A 16866-nucleotide genomic window follows, 5' to 3' on the forward strand; every position below is an offset into this window, starting at 1 on the left:
TGTGTGGATGGAATGGCATACGACTACGTACCTGTGATCTGTTTCTGAATATACAAAAAGCAGTACTAGTGCTAATCAACTGTCTCGATGCTACTCGTAGTTGAGAGTAGTAGTAAGCAACACTCGTTCCCGATCGCCTCGTGCGTGTCCGTGCATGCTTCGAAGCAACGAAGTCCACGCTGCACAAAGTAGAAAGTACACCTCCATAAAATATCGCATGGGCTCTTGGCGGGGGCGGGGCAGACAATCATGCAGGCTTGTGGTCGAGGTTGATGCTCTAGAAACAAAGCCACTGGCTGGCCTCTGTGATTCTGGAAGGCTAGCTCTTCGCTCCCCTGGTGGAGGTGGAGGTGGAGTCCTGTCTCCACTTAGTTTTGTTTAGAGCAACCGCTCTTGGGGTTCTACTAGAAACTACTCCAAGGAGCTCGACTCCAAGGTGATGTGTGTTTAGCCAAGGCGAAAGTCCAGTTATACACCCGACCTCAAATGAGTTGGGGATGAACTATAACTTGAAAAACATTTTTAAAATGTTTAAGAAAACTGAAATTTTTATATGATTTTTTTTGACAAATATTCTAAGAGCTTGCAAAATTTCATCACAAATCACATTTGTGCAAGTCGTGGCAAAAAATAAAAACCAGTGCTTTGAAATGCTTTCCAAAGTAGCATTTCCAGAGTATCGAATTTGTTTCTTTGCCACGACTTTTAAAAATGTGATTTCATGATGAAACTTTGCAAGCTCTTAGAACATCTGCCAAAGCTTGCCATAAAAAATTCAGAATTTTTAACATTTTTAAAATATTTTTTGATTTTCACCCGAGCTCATTTGAGCTCGGGTGCAAAAACTTCACGTCCTAGCACATGCCTCATTTGGTTTATATGTGATTTTGTAGGGATTCCACATTTTTACAAAGGGCAATATATTGATATCAAGATTCTATCAATTTACCGATGTAATGACACATATCAAAACTAGTCCAGACATTATGGACACACACAATCAAAAAGATTAAAAGAGAGAGCCGGTGTGACAAAGAGACACAACATGCAAGCAGCGGCAACATTAATTTTCGTTGAGAACAGATGAACTACGAGAAATGTTCTCCAAAAATAATGCCTTCAGGAAGGGAGCGGCACATAAGCACCATCGACGTTAGATCAAACCACTAGAGATCAGATCTTAGGTTTTCACCCCAAAGAGCATGGCCAAGGAATCTCCAATGCAATGCTTGCAACAAGGACACGACGTTGAAACATCGCCATTGCCAAATGCAACCATCGAAGGTCAGACCTAAATTATTCACCCCCGACACTAAGTAGAGAATGACCAAAGTGTGGTTGTTGTGTATTGCCGCCACCACTTGCCTAAGAAGATGATGACGCTGGGAGGGGCACACCCACATTTCCATGTAAGTTTAAGCAACAATATCGCTAGGGACCAAAGTAGTGAAAACGGGCATGGTCACGGGAAATTTAAATCCAAACCGTTTCATGCCATACTGCCCAGAGACAACCGCTCACGTGCTTAACCCTAACGTGGACATTTTAACGCAAGCTAGGCCATACCCACGAACAAAAGCTGATGCACTACAGATCTAGCGAGAGGACGGGCGAGGCGCAGAGGTTGGCGGGGTTGGGCAGCCGGGCGGAGAGAGGGACGACGTAGGGGATGCAACGACGAATTAAGCCTAGCTTAGATGGTTTGTTTTTTTGGGTGGAATCAGACCACTTGGGTTCAAGCCCGGATCTGGTTCGGTCTGGTTTTATCTTGAATTAAGCCTAGCTTAGATGAATTGGTATTTTTGTGGTGAAATCGGACCACTCGGATTCAAGCCCGAATCTGGTTTGGTTTGGTTTATCTTGAATTAAGCCTAGCTTAGATGGTTTGTTTTTTTGGCGGAATCGGGCCACTCGGATTCAAGCCCGAATCTGGTTTGGTATAGTTTATCTTGAAGTAAGCCTAGCTTAGATGGTTTGCTATTTTCGTGATGGAATCATACCACTCGGATTGAAGCCCGAATCTGGCTTGGTTTGGTTTTATCGTTGAATTAAACCTAGCCTAGATGTTTGTTTTTTTGTGGTGAAATCATACCACTCCGGTTTAAGTCTTAGACTTGACACGAGTGTTCACTTTTTTTTTGAATTTACTTCAGGCCTTATGACGTATTTCTCGGCTAAGAAGTGCATGTGGCATACAAATGTGTAAGCGTCGGTGTCTATATTATCTTAAAAAAAAGGAAATCTTTTTTTTTCATAGCAACAATCTGGGCTGGTATTTTTCTTCTCTTTTCGAGCCGAGCTCCGGTTCAGAATGGCTCGTGGGCCAGAAAGTGAGTTTCCCCTGGATCCACTAAAACGAGGCCCCTTTTGGTTGCAATGAGAAACTCCGAGTTGCGTTGGGTATGATACTTGGAATTTTTCCCTCCGTCCATCTCCTTGGGATCCCTCAAGACTAAACCACACTGACTATTAAGCAGCCTGTTGACAATTATATCTCGGGGCGAGCTGAGGAAGCGTCGTTGTCCGTACAGGGCGATAGGTTAGCGGTTGACTTTTGGAGGGGCGGAGGAGCGAACTGAATATTGAAAAATAAGCGAGGAGGCCGACGCTTGCAGGTGCTCCCTCCCCGTGTACCCTCTCGTACGTAACCCAGGGCCGCGAGAAAGAGAGAGGCACGGCGAGAGGGAGGGGAGGAAAATGAAAGCGAAGTTTCCTGGAAGCGCAGGCAGCAAGTCACCTCCCCTCTAATGGCGAGACAGATGGAATCCTATCCTCTGTGCCAATTATTCAGCCAGCCGGGCAGCAGTCACGAGCCGGCATTATTCAGTCGGGTCAGGGGCCGCGGATGGGCGCGTGAACGGAGCCAATTGGTGACAGGCAGACACACAACACTGGCTGGCTGATCGACATGCCATCATCAGCTGCGTGGGCATCGGCCGATGGAGCCACGGAGGCCACCAATTTGTTTATTCCGACCCCCCCCCCCCCCCCCCCCCCTGCTGATCCATCTGGAGATCAGTATGTTTTGGACCTTTCAGTGCCCGCCCCAACTAATCATGCAGCTCCCCCAACGCCCCTGCACTGCGTCCACTCTCCCTCTCCTGCTTGCTGCTTGGCAACTTCCTACGCCATGGTGCTTGTCAACGCAGCCATGTGTTTCTTAGTAACTCTAGCTAATTGTCAACGTGCGCACGCGCATGTAGCACTGCTTGCAAGGTATCGCCCACGGCCACGCACGGCCGAGAAAATAAGGCCTGTACGCAATTTAATGTACTCACACATAGGTTTCGAAACAGAAATGTGCTCACACCTAGACAAGGATGCATGGAGAGAGACCAAACGGAGAAAAAACTTGCAGCCTATGCCCGCCCTAGGTGCCGTTCAGATCCAGACATGTCGCGCTGTATACCGCGACTTCCTCTTGAATGAGTGGAATGGATGATGGCTCACCGGATATGCGAGGAACACATGTCGAAAATATGGCCAGGAGCCCAAAAAGTTCATCCCGAGCAGCCAGCAGGTGCTACCGTGACCGGCTCCTTTTTCTTTTTAACTACCAGCATAGCCATCTTTGTCTTGAGAGGTATTTCTCGCCCGAGGATCTCTGTGTGCTGAAATGCAGATCTTTATATATGTCACCCCGCTGAAGTTCCACGCTCATTGCATAGGAAATGTCAACACGACGAAAAGGACTTCGGGCATCACCTTTCATATTGATGAAGTCATGATACGAGACACTATTGTGCTGGATGATGTTTCACCTAATTGTGTGGTGTCAAATTACGGGCCACAAAATTACCGCCTTCATCTCTTTTTTTTTACATGATGCGTATCTCCTCCGCGACTTAACTTAGCACTGCCGACGCCACACAGCAGCGCCGCCGCCTGCTGCTTCCTCCCTTCCTCTCCCCTTCGTTGCCCCCTGCACACACTACTAGGGAAAACCCTAGCAGTAGCGCTGGTTTTGTGCTCACTAGTAGCGCGGGTAGGCGTGCTACTAATAAGGCGCTACAACTATTGCTTAGCAGTAACGCGTGCGAGCACGCGTTACTGCTAGGACAAATAGCTGCAGCGTTTGTTCACTCCCACGCTACTGCTAATGTAACTACTGGCAGCGTGTTTTCTCTCCATCGCTACTAGTATTCTTTTTTTTTATTTTTTTTATAGTGTATTTATGCGCCATCGTACAAATATTGATACAATACCAGTCATGAGGTTTACATCATTATGTCAATAACAGTGTGTCAAATGAAGGTGGATTAGGTTTAAGTGGAGGCAATATGTGGTGCATGTCAAAAGTATACTACTAATCCAAACTTGATCTAGTTTGGACTAGTAGTACTTTTGATGTGCACCACATGTTGCCTCCACTTGAATCTAATCCGCCAGCACAAGCTATTTAATCACCATCATAGTCATTACCACCAACAGTATTTATTTAATCACCACTAACACTAGCTAATAATAATCATCATAGTCATTACCATCAACACTACCTATTTTATCATCATAGTAATAGTGTAGCACATTATCATCCTCAAACTCATTTCTAGCTAACTAATCACTCCTGCTGTTCTCTCTTAGGTAAAATAACATAAAACATGTGTAGCTCTCCTCCTTGATCAAGTTGGAGCATGTAGATGAACCTGTCTCCTAATCGTGGGTAGCACATCTGTTTGCTGCCCCCTAGTACTTCTCTGCGCTCCCCCATCACATATTTGGTCCAGTCTTGCACTATTAAGCATCCGTCGCTAATCTTGAATGCACTAAAGTAATCTGTAGGATATCTTGGCCGTAAGCTAATAATAGTCATGGTACCTTTAGTCTCGATCCCATAAGGCACAACATTCATCAGGAGTCCCTGTTGAAGAACATCGTATGGTAACATACTTAGCAATGAAGTTTAGCTTCAAAAATAATGTATGCAAAAGATGCACTGAGGACAAATAGTAAAAATCTTACCATCCTTCCTAAATAGATGTGACCGTAGTTCATTACGAACACTATTGGTCGCACGTTTTCAGTACTAACATTTCTAAGTGCAGGAAGAAAATTTGTCTTGACAGTATCAAGATCCTCAAGCCATGAAACATAATGATTTAGCTCCTCGCAATTTAGTTCAGCCCCCGGACAGTAGTAGGTCCTATCTACCAAGCGCTGGACATGTTTACTTGCACCGAAATAAGCTGACAATACAAATTAGTTGTCAACTATTTTTGAATAAACAATATCAAAGACATAAATATGGTTGAGAAACTTACATAATGGTATAACTGGAGGCGTCTGCACATCGACCCAGATGTCGGTATTACCTTCAATATCATCTTCCGGACGAATATCAAAGGTGATAACCATATCAGGCTCAAATGCATAAGTCTTGCATAGTGATCACCATGTTTTGCATCCAAAATAGGTGTAGTCGTCTGAATTGTATAATTTTACGTTGAAAATATAACCATGCTCGGCCTTCAAGTAAAATTTCTTTTCCTCCATAGTACGACTGAAAACTATCTTATCCAATACAAAAACTCTTGCATGGCAGGGGATACGCTGGTAGAATAGTAAAAAAAAGACGTGTCATGCTTAAATTATAAGTTGAAGCAAATGCCATGCTTAATTACGAAAAAGACTTGTCATTGTGACTTACTGTATCCACTTCGAAGTTCTCGTCCAGCTTGATGCTGAAGCGCCTATCATCATCTAGGAAGATTCCGTCGCACAGGCCGCGCTCGTCTTCGCAGTATTTGCAAGTACCGAAATCATTTTCGTCGTCAGACATTTCCTATGTTCATAGTTAAAACATTAATTGAAAATCGATCGAAGACAACTACCATGATACTCAACACACAAATCCGGGGCACTCGATATTTCCTACATATTCTAGCACAAGTCATGCCAAAATTCACGGAAAAATCCGGCATGACCTTTGCTAAAATAGGACATACCGAGCGCCTGAAATTTGCCGGAACGGAAATGAATCAACACTCCGGCAAAACATAGGCCACTCGGAGGTGTAACCTGCAAACATGACCAGCCACTTAGGCAAGCACATATCCTATTTGAGCAACACAAGATATACATTTCAAAATATCTTATAGGACTCAAATTAGCATGCATTCAATAAGCAAAAGTAAATCATCTTATGCGTCCGTACATCGTCGAATATTATCACTAATACATCCCGAATAGTGTCATACATATAACATCACTAATACAACTAAAACCCTAGCACACGACGGGTATCGGCGTGGGCGGTGGACACCCACAGAAAAGGAACCATCACGGGATCATAGCTCCAGTGAGATCCCTGGAGAACCTGCCAGGTATTGGAGAACATGTGCTCCAACGCAAACAAGTAGCGACGAACGTGCGCGTCGTCCTCACTGACACGGTGACGCACCACCTCCGCGGGGTCCTTGAGCCTCTGGACCGTCACTGGCCCACGCGACTGCCACCAAAGAAGGTTCGGGTCAACGACAGGCTGGCTCCTCACCAACCTGCGCCTCCCGGTAGGTAGCGCCTCCCAGTACCACCCCGGCGGAGCCTAGTGCCGGACATGGCCCGTCTGGTCAAGCAGGTGTCGTCCTCCGCCGATTCGATGACGAGGATGCGGGATAGGCATCGTCGACGTCAATGTGGGAAAAATTGCTTTAACTAAAAAAAATATCAACAAGTTCTTACTAACGAGTTCTATTAATTAAATTAGTTCTTACTAAAAATAAACTTACTATAAATAAAAATAAACTAATACCTAATTAGTACCTAGTTCTTACTAACTAATTAGTACCTAGGAACTACTGCCCTAATTACCATATAAGTAATTAACTAACTAACACTAAAAATAGCCTAGGGTTCATACTAACTAGCACTAAATAGCTAGGGTTCATACTAAGCAGAGAAGAGGGATCGGAAGGGGAGAGTGCTTACAGAGGGCGGGGAGAGAGATGGGGTCGGGGGAGACGGCGGCACCGAGGCACGGCGAGGCGGGGTCGGGGGAGACGGCGGCAAGGCGGGGTCAGGGGAGACGGCGGCGAGGCGGGGTCGGGGGAGACGGCGGCGAGATGGGGTCGGGGGAGAGGGCGGCGAGGCGGAGGCGAGGCGGGGTCAGGGGAGACGGCGGCGAGGCGGAGGCAATGAGGAATAATAGAGGAGAATTGGGGGAGGAAGCAGAGGAGAGGGAATCAGGCCGCACGGGGGTTAGGTGAAAATAGCTTTAACAGTAGCGTGGGGAGGCAAAACGCGCTGCTGCTAAAATCCATAGTAGTAGCGCTGTTTGTAGAAGGGCGCTACTACTATACCTAGCACGTCGGGAACGGTGTGGAAATTATAGTAGTAGCGCATTCTGTTCCTGCCGCGCTACTGCTAAGCGGGTAACAGTAGCACCATTCTAGCAGACGTGCTACTGCTAAGTAGCAGTAGCGCCTCATTTTAACAAGCGCTACTGGTAACATTCTGTGTATAAGGTTTTCCCTAGTAGTGACAGGTGGCCAAGGGGCCCCAATCTTAGCCGCCAGTCACTTCCCTTCCCACCCCTCCATTCCGCCGCCGCTGGAGAGCTGACGGCGGTGGTGGAGGAGCCTCTCCTTCTCGCACACGAGTGTGGCGAGGCGCACCTAGTCAAGCGAAAGTGCGCCCCTGGACCCGAGCCTCCGCGGCGGTGAGCGATGGCGAGCACCTGGCCACGGCGCTGCGGCACCTCGGATCGTTGGTGGCATGGAAGGCTTTGGTGAACCGGCCGGCTGCTGGCATGGTTGGCCCTCTGGTCAGATCTGATCTGGCCAGAGTGGCTTGCTCGCTCTGCGATGGCGGAGATCCGTGGTGGTCCGTGCGCACGATGCGAGATGGAGGTTCATCGAGCAGATCCGGGTGAAAACCTCGTTCTCGGCTTATTGCCAAGACTGGCGATGGCGGCACCCTTTTGTGTCGTTACCTTTTTGAAGGCATCATCGCGGAAAAGCTCCAGACATCTATCCGCTACCTCTGGGGGAAACCCTAGATCAGTAGATCGAATGACGGCCGATGCTTTGGTGTCGTTTACCCCTTGAGGGCGTCATTCTTGGAGGTGTACACGGGCTCGAGGGACCAGTGGACGGCTTCTTTAGTGGAGCGGTGCTTCATCTTTCTCATTGATGGCGACGGATCTCGGCGGCGTGGCGCAGTGGAGTTTCGGCATCTGATGTGCGGAGATGGACTCACGCAGGAGAAGGGCATTGTCTGGCTTCATGGTGGTGTCGATGGCAGAGAGGTCTGGTAAGGTCGGTGCGTTAGTTTCTGCTCTGAAGATGGATTGGTGGAAGATGGCGACGACGACACATGAGAGTGCGCCAAACCGGTTTGTACCCCAAACCCAGTATGTGGCTCGGTTGGGGCCTCCGTCTTTACATGTTAGGCTTTGGTGCGATGCATTTTTGGTATTAGGCTCGGACTATCAGCACCCCATCATCAAGTGGATAGGAGCGACAGTTGTTGCTAAGATGATGGCTTCAGATTACCTGATGTAATACTTTGTAAGGTCTTTGTGAATAATTAATAAAATGATTGCATGCATCGTCTAGATGCAGAGGCCGGGGTAATTTTTTTTTCTAAAAAAATCTTTTTTTCACAGATACGCAAAGCTTGCGTATCATTCATTGATAGGTAGAAGTGTACTCCTCTGAGGCGATCCAATCGCCTCTGAGTCCCCCGTGCTTAGTTCGCCTCCGACCCACGCCTCCGTCATCACCGAAGGCCTTCTCTTCCCGTGGCGACATGGCGGCCGTCTCGGATGCCAACTCCGCTACAAGCGGCGGAGCCGCTGAACCCACCAATCCGGATCTGGAAAACTTCTTCGACAAGTTGGATCTCAACGAGGAGGAGTTCCATGATGTGGAGATCGATGATGATGATCCTGAGATAAAGGATAGCGTTAGGTGGATTGCCCTAGCTATGGTTCATACGGACAAAACCTTCAGTCAATCTGCCTTTTACAGGGAGATGAGGGCGGCATGGAATCCAGCGCAACCCGTGAGATTTCGCCTTGTTGGCCCTAACAGATTTGTCGTCCATGCCTCATGCCTGGGTGATTGGGAATGTATCATGATGCAAGGTCCCTGGTTGTTCCGCAACATGGCGGTGTTGTTGTGTCAGTATGAAGTAGTGTTCGTCCATATGCCAATCTGGCTCCAAATTCACAAGCTGCCTGATCCGTACTGCAAGAAGAATCTTGTGGAGAAATTGTTGAAGGGTACTGGTGAGATTATGGAGATGCGTCTGAACGGTAACACCCGTAGTGACTATATATGGGTAAGGGTTAATCATGACATCCTACAGCCCCTCACCAAATTTGTAAGTATCGTTCGTGCTAAAGAACGACAAGTTTATCTGGTACGTTACGAGAAGTTGGCCAGGTTTTGTAAGGTGTGTGGCCTTATTGGCCATGAGCACAAAGAGTGTGGATTGGGCATTCAGGATGTGAAGGATATGAAATATGGGGATTGGTTGTATGCTGAAGGCCCTAATCGCCCTAGACCAGAAGCTAGAAAGGCTACTGGTCCTCGAGCTGCTGACATGGGAGTAAACCCGACAGCCCCGGCTGATCCTGAGCATGGGAAGTTAGACCCCGAGATACCGGACACGACAACAAGTCCGGTGAAGAACCTAGGGGCAGAATGAAGGTGGACAAGGATGTATGGAAGAGGTTAATGATGGATACAGCAGGGGATGGATCTGCTGTTACTCCGGATAAAGCAACGGCTGTGCTTGCGATTACTGATGGTTCTGGAGTGGACCTGAAAGGGAACAATTCTCCGACAAGCAGCAACTCTAGTAGTAAACGTGTGAAGCGCTCCAATACAACGGAAACCAATGAGATATCGGCGGCCTCCCTCGAGGAGGACCGCTGGACGCAATGAATATTTTATCGTGGAACTATCGGGGGGGGGGGGCGACGGACAGTTTGTGAGGTTGTGGCCCTCTCAAAAGCCAATAACCCCAAGCTTGTTTTCCTTTGTGAAACCAGGCAAGCATCGAATAAAGTGGAGAAGCTGAGATGGAGACTTGGTCTGAAGGGTTTCCATGGTGTTTGTAGTGATGGTCGGAGTAGAGGGCTGGCACTCTTTTGGGACGAGGCCCTCTCTGTTACCGTCCTGGATTCTTGTAATAGATATATTGACGTTTCAGTAGTTGACAATGGTGCTGGTAACTCGTGGAGAGGAACTTTTGTTTACGTGGAACCAAGAGTGGAGAACAGGCAGCACATGTGGGATCACTTAACCAGGCTACGGGCCTCATCCATGGAACCCTGGTTTGTATGTGGCGATTACAATGAGGCGTTGTGGCAGCACGAACACCTATCGAGGACAATGCGATCAGAATCATAAATGGTAGCCTTCAGAGGCTGCCTAATGCTTTGTGAACTCGAGGACCTTGGTTTTAGTGGCATATCGTACACATACAATAATGGGCAGGATGGAAATCACAATGTGCAAGTCCGTCTCGACCGTGCTTGTGCGGACGAATCTTGGAAGGAGTTGTTTCCAGCTGCTAAAGTTGTACACCTCGCCTCCTCATGTTCGGATCATAGCCTGCTTCTAGTGCAACTGGAGGGAGTTCAAGGAGACCAAAGGGGGGGTGGAAGCCCTAAATATGAGATAATGTGGGAGAGGCACCACACACTCCCAGAGGTGATCGCAAGGTCCTGGGCAGCGAGTAAACCGAACGTGGACTTGAATTCGGTGGCTGCAGCACTAAAGAAACTGATGGCAGATTTAAAACAATGGAGTTTGGCAAATTTTGGCAATGTCCTAAAGGAGATCGAGCAGCTACGCACTCAGCTGGCAGACCTACAACTTGCTGGGGCTGATCGTGTTCAGATTCGGGTGAAAATGAACCAGCTTGATGAGCTTTTATACCATGAGGAAATGATGTGGCTGCAGCGGTCGCGGATCACATGGCTGAAGGAGGGTGAACGGAACACCTAGTACTTACATCGACGAGCCGTATGGAGAGCCAGGTGAAATCATATTCAACGTTTAATGAAAACCGATGGCTCTTGGAGCTCGGTTCCCACGGAGATGGAGAGGATGGCGTCCTCCTATTTCAAGGAGGTTTACACGAAGGACCCAAACTCTGGATGCTAGAGAGGTCCTTGATTGTATCGAGCCTAAAGTTATAATGGACATGAATGAGGCTCTGTGCAAGCCATTTTCAGAGGAAGAGATTTCGGATGCTCTCTTTCAAATTGGCCCCTTGAAGGCCCCTGGTTGTGATGGTTTCCCGGCTCTCTTCTACCAACGCAATTGGACTGTACTCAAACCTGAACTTGTTGCCGCAGTCCAAGAGTTTTTTAGCACAAGAAATATGCGTGAAGGTGTGAATGATACATCTATAGTGTTGATCCCTAAAGTTCCACAGCCGAAGGAACTGAAGGACTTTCGTCCAATTAGTTTGTGCAATGTGGTCTAGAAGATTGTATCAAAGTGCATGGTGAACAGATTGCGTCCGCTTCTGACTGAACTGATATCTGAGAATCAGAATGCATTTATTCCAGGGAGACTCATCTCTGACAATTCTATCATTGCATTTGAGTGTATACACCATATTTAGTCTCTGAAGGAGAATTCACTGGCTCTGTGTCCTTATAAGTTGGATCTTTCAAAGGCCTATAATCGTGTGGATTGGGATTTTCTAGAGAGGGCCCTGTTACCATGGGGTTTTTCTCAAACTTGGGTATCACAAGTTATGGCATGTGTTACTTCTGTTAGATATTCTGTGAAGTTTAATGGCAAGTTACTGGAGGCTTTTACCCCCTCGAGGGGACTCAGACAATGTGACCCTTTGTCCCCCTTCTTATTCTTGTTTGTTGCTGATGTGCTTTCTGCTTTGTTCAGTAAGTCTATGAGGGAGAATGACCTACATGGGGTGAAAATATGTCGTGGGGCCCCGGAGATCTCTCATCTAATTTTTGCGGATGATTCACTCCTCTTCTTCCAAGCAACACAGCAGCAGGCGATACTGGTTAAAGGTTTGTTGAACACCTTCGCGTCGGCTACGGGCCAGTTGATAAACCCCTCGAAGTGTTCCATCCTCTTCTCAGATCATTCCCTGCCATCTGTTGTTACTGACATCAAGAGTGTGCTGGAGATTACTCAGGAAGTTTTTGAGCCTAAGTACCTGGTGAGGGAGTCCTGGATTAGGGGGTCCTCGGACAACCGGACTATATCCTTTGGCCGGACTGTTGGATTATGAAGATACAAGATTGAAGACTTCGTCCCGTGTCTGGGTGGGACTCTTCTTTGCGTGGAAGGCAAGCTTGGCAATTCAGATATGTAGATCTCCTCCCTTGTAACCGACTCTGTGTAACCCTAGCCCCCTCCGGTGTCTATATAAACCAGAGGGTTTAGTCCGTAGGACAAGAACAATCATAATCATAGTCTAGCTTCTAGGGTTTAGCCTCTACGATCTCGTGGTAGATCAACTCTTGTAATACTCATATCATCAAGATCAATCAAGCAGGAAGTAGGGTATTACCTCCATCGAGAGGGCCCGAACCTGGGTAAACATTGTGTCCCCCGCCTCCTGTTACCATCCGCCTTAGACGCATAGTTCGGGACCCCCTACTCGAGATCCGCCGATTTTGACACCGACATTGGTGCTTTCATTGAGAGTTCCACTGCGCCGCCACGATAAGGCTTGATGGCTCGTCTTGTTGTCAAGGACAACATTACCTCGGGGGGAGCCCTAGCTGTAGGCCAAACTCTCCGACTAGGCGGCTTCGTCATGACCGCCCGTTCGGCCATCGCACCGACGATGACTTCTCGGGTCATCAAAAACAGCCTCCACGTCGGCTCGGGATTCACTGAGCAGATGGATCCAATAGAGCTCTCTTCCTTGAACGAGCTCTTGGATCGTATCCCCGCCCTGGGAGTCGCAACGGACTATGATCGGATCGGGCTTAAACCCGACCAAAGGGAGATTGACTCTCCGCCGGTCACCCATCAGATAGCGGTGGTGGAGGAGCAATGTAGCAATTCTTCCTCTATTTTGAGGACAAACTATGTCCGGATTCCCGAGCTCTCCGAGCCGGATACCCATCCACGGGAGGAAATGGCCCAAGCTTCGAACCTAGAATCAGACAGCGGGCCAGAACTATTGGGCAACATCCCGGAGTCCGAACTGCCAAGATCGAAACTCCTTCGCCCCTGGGTCTCAGACCGGGTCAGGGTTTGGAGCTAAAACTACCCACCCACCCAGACTCAAGTGATCTTTCCCACATTAGACAAGAGCCCCAAGAGACAGTACATCACTATTGGGCCAGATTCTTCCTTGTAATGAGCAAGGTCAAGGACTATCGCGAGGAAGACGTAATTTCATTCTTTTGCAAAAATTGCACGTACAAGGGAATCCTCAACGCCATAAGTCGCCGTGACATAGCACACTTTGCTGACTTGGCGGCCATAGTATGAAAGTACTGTGCGATGGAAAGCGCCTGGAAAACCCAAACAAAATTTCTGGGACCCTCCGGCTCTCACTAAACCCCCCATCCGAACTAAAAGGGTGTACTCTCGTAAGTCACCCGATCCAATTACAAAGAAACAAAAGCCCACTATAGGGCGTAGAACTGTATTGGAGGGATGGCTCAATGGGCCATGCAAAATTCACAGTACAGTGGATACCATGCCAATACACAGCCTTAGAGCATGTTGGATACTCCGGCAGGTGGCCAAGAGCGGCGAGGATATCCTCATCAACAATACAACAGAGCACCATCCCGGGGAAAATAACAATACAGTATTGACAGTCTTCGAGACCTTCGCCTCAAATAATAGGCGCAAGCAACACTCCACAGCCTCGCCGAAGTCTGCCACGTTGCAGCAATAAATCCATGGAACAACACGACCATAACCCTCAATGCCAGTGATGAACCCCAATTCCGAACAGCCCAAGCACCAGCCGCTTTGGTCCTTAGTCCAATTGTGGACGGCTTCCGGCTTACTAAAGTGCTCATGGACGGTGGCAGCGGATTAAACCTCATCTACGAGGAAACTCTTAGCAAAATGGAAATAGACAAGAGCCGCATTGAGCAAAGCAGCACGACCTTCAGAGGAATCATCCCTAGTCGGGAGGCACGATGTGCAGGAAAAATCACTAGATGTGGTATTCGGCACGCCGGAGAATTATAGGTCCGAAGAAATCACATTCCAAGTGGCCCCGTTCAGTAGCGGATACCACGCCCTTTTAGGGCGGGAGGCATTCACGATCTTCAAAGCTATACCCCAATATGGGTACATGAAGCTCAAAATGCCCGGGCCCAATGGAATCATCACTCTGGCTAGTGATCCGGACATAGCACTTGATACGTCTCCAACGTATCTATAATTTTTTATTGTTCCATGCTATATTATATTCTGTTTTGGACATTATTGGGCTTTATTATACACTTTTATATTATTTTTGGGACTAACCTATTAACCGGAGGCCCAGCCTAGAATTGCTATTTTTTTGCCTATTTTAGGGTTTCACAGAAAAAGAATATCAAACGGAGTCCAAACGGAATGAAACCTTCGGGAACGTCATTTTCGGAACGAACATGATCCAGAGGACTTGGACCCTACATCAAGACATCAACCAGGAGGCCACGAGGTAGGGGGGGCGCCTACCCCCCTGGGCGCGCCCTCCACCCTCGTGGGCCCCCTGTTGCTCCACCGACGTACTCCTTCCTCCTATATATACCTACGTACCCCCCAAACTACTAGATACGGAGCCAAAACCCTAATTCCACCACCGTAACTTTCTGTATCCACGAGATCCCATCTTGGGTCCTGTTCCGGAGCTCCGCCGGAGGGGGCATCTGTTGGGGAACATAGCAGAAATTCAAAATTTTCCTACGTATCACCAAGATCTGTCTATGGAGAGACTAGCAACGAGGGGAAGGAGAGTGCATCTACATACCCTTGTAGATCGCTATGCGGAAGCGTTCAAGTGAACGGGGTTGATGAAGTCGTACTCGTCGTGATTCAAATCACCGATGATCAAGTGCCGAACGGACGGCACCTCCGCGTTCAACACACGTACAGAACGGAGACGTCTCCCATGCCTTGATCCAGCAAGGAGGAGGGAGAGGTTGATGGAGATCCAGCAGCACGACGGCGTGGTGGAAGTAGCGGGATTCCAACAGGGCTTCGCTAAGCGCTGCGGGAGAAGGTAGATGTGTCACGGGAGGGAGAGGGAGGCGCCAGGCCTTAGATTGGTTTGCTCCTCCTTTTCCCCACTATATATAGGGCCAAGGGAGAGGGGGAGGCGCAGCCCTTGCCCCTTCCTCCAAGGAAGGGTGCGGCCAAGGGTGGGGAGGAGTCCATCCTCCCCAAGGCACCTCGGAGGTGCCTTCCCCCTTTAGGACTCTCCCCTTTTTCTCTACTCTTGGCGCATGGGCCTCTTGGGGCTGGTGCCCTTGGCCCATGTAGGCCAAGGCACACCCCCTATAGCCCATGTGGCCCCCCGGGGCAGGTGGCCCCACCCGGTGGACCCCCGGGACCCTTTCGGTGGTCCCGGTACAATACCGATGACCCCGAAACTTGTCCCGATGGCCGAAACAGGACTTCCTATATATAATTCTTTACCTCCGGACCATTCCGGAACTCCTCGTGACGTCCGGGATCTCATCCGGGACTCCGAACAACATTCGGGTTACCGCATACTAATATCTCTACAACCCTAGCGTCACCGAACCTTAAGTGTGTAGACCCTACGGGTTCGGGAGACATGTAGACATGACCGAGACGTTCTCCGGTCAATAACCAACAGCGGCATCTGGATACCCATGATGGCTCCCACATGTTCCACGATGTTCTCATCGGATGAACCATGATGTCAAGGACTTAATCAATCCCGTATACAATTCCCTTTGTCTATCGGTATGTTACTTGCCCGAGATTCGATCGTCGGTATCCAATACCTAGTTCAATCTCGTTACCGGCAAGTCTCTTTACTCGTTCCGTAACACATCATCCCGTGATCAACTCCTTGGTCACATTGCGCATATGATGATGTCCTACCGAGTGGGCCCAGAGATACCTCTTCGCTTACACGGAGTGACAAATCCCAGTCTCGATTCGTGCCAACCCAACGGACACTTTCGGAGATACCTGCAATGCACCTTTATAGTCACCCAGTTACGTTGTGACGTTTGATACACCCAAAGCATTCCTACGGTATCCGGGAGTTGCACAATCTCATGGTCTAAGGAAATGATACTTGACATTAGAAAAGCTATAGCATATGAACTACACGATCTAGTGCTATGCTTAGGATTAGGTCTTGTCCATCACATCATTCTCCTAATGATGTGATCCCGTTATCAACGACATTCAATGTCCATGGTTAGGAAACCGTAACCATCTATTGATCAACGAGCTAGTCAACTAGAGGCTTACTAGGGACATTGTGTTGTCTATGTATCCACACATGTATCTGAGTTTCCTATCAATACAATTATAGCATGGATAATAAACGATTATCATGAACAAGGAAATATAATAATAACCAATTTATTATTGCCTCTAGGGCATATTTCCAACAGTCTCCCACTTGCACTAGAGTCAATAATCTAGTTCACATCGCCATGTAATTAACACTCACAGGTCACATCGCCATGTGACTATCACCCAAGAGTTTTACTAGAGTCAGTAGTCTAGTTCACATCACTATGTGATTAACACTCAATGAGTTTTAGGTTTGATCATGTTGCTTGTGAGAGAGGTTTTAGTCAACGGGTCCGAACCTTTCAGATCCGTGTGTGCTTTACAAATCTCTATGTCATCTCCTAGATGTAGCTACCACGTTCTATTTGGAGCTATTCCAAATAACTGTTCTACTTGGAGCTTTTCTAAA

At 48.1% G+C, this 16866-nt stretch overlaps 1 protein-coding gene across 1 annotated transcript; it reads left to right on the forward strand.

Moving 5' to 3' along the window:
- The first annotated feature begins 10358 nt into the window (after positions 1–10358).
- Positions 10359–10958, forward strand: LOC147965810 (uncharacterized). The gene has a single exon (XM_087530619.1). The coding sequence runs from the start codon at positions 10359–10361 to the stop codon at positions 10956–10958; it is 600 nt and encodes a 199-aa protein (XP_087386745.1).
- Positions 10959–16866: the final 5908 nt, after the last annotated feature.

Source organism: Triticum urartu, chromosome 6A, assembly GCF_056163025.1.
Source record: "Triticum urartu cultivar PI428250 chromosome 6A, HENAU_Tu73, whole genome shotgun sequence".
Classification (NCBI taxonomy): Eukaryota; Viridiplantae; Streptophyta; class Magnoliopsida; order Poales; family Poaceae; genus Triticum; species Triticum urartu.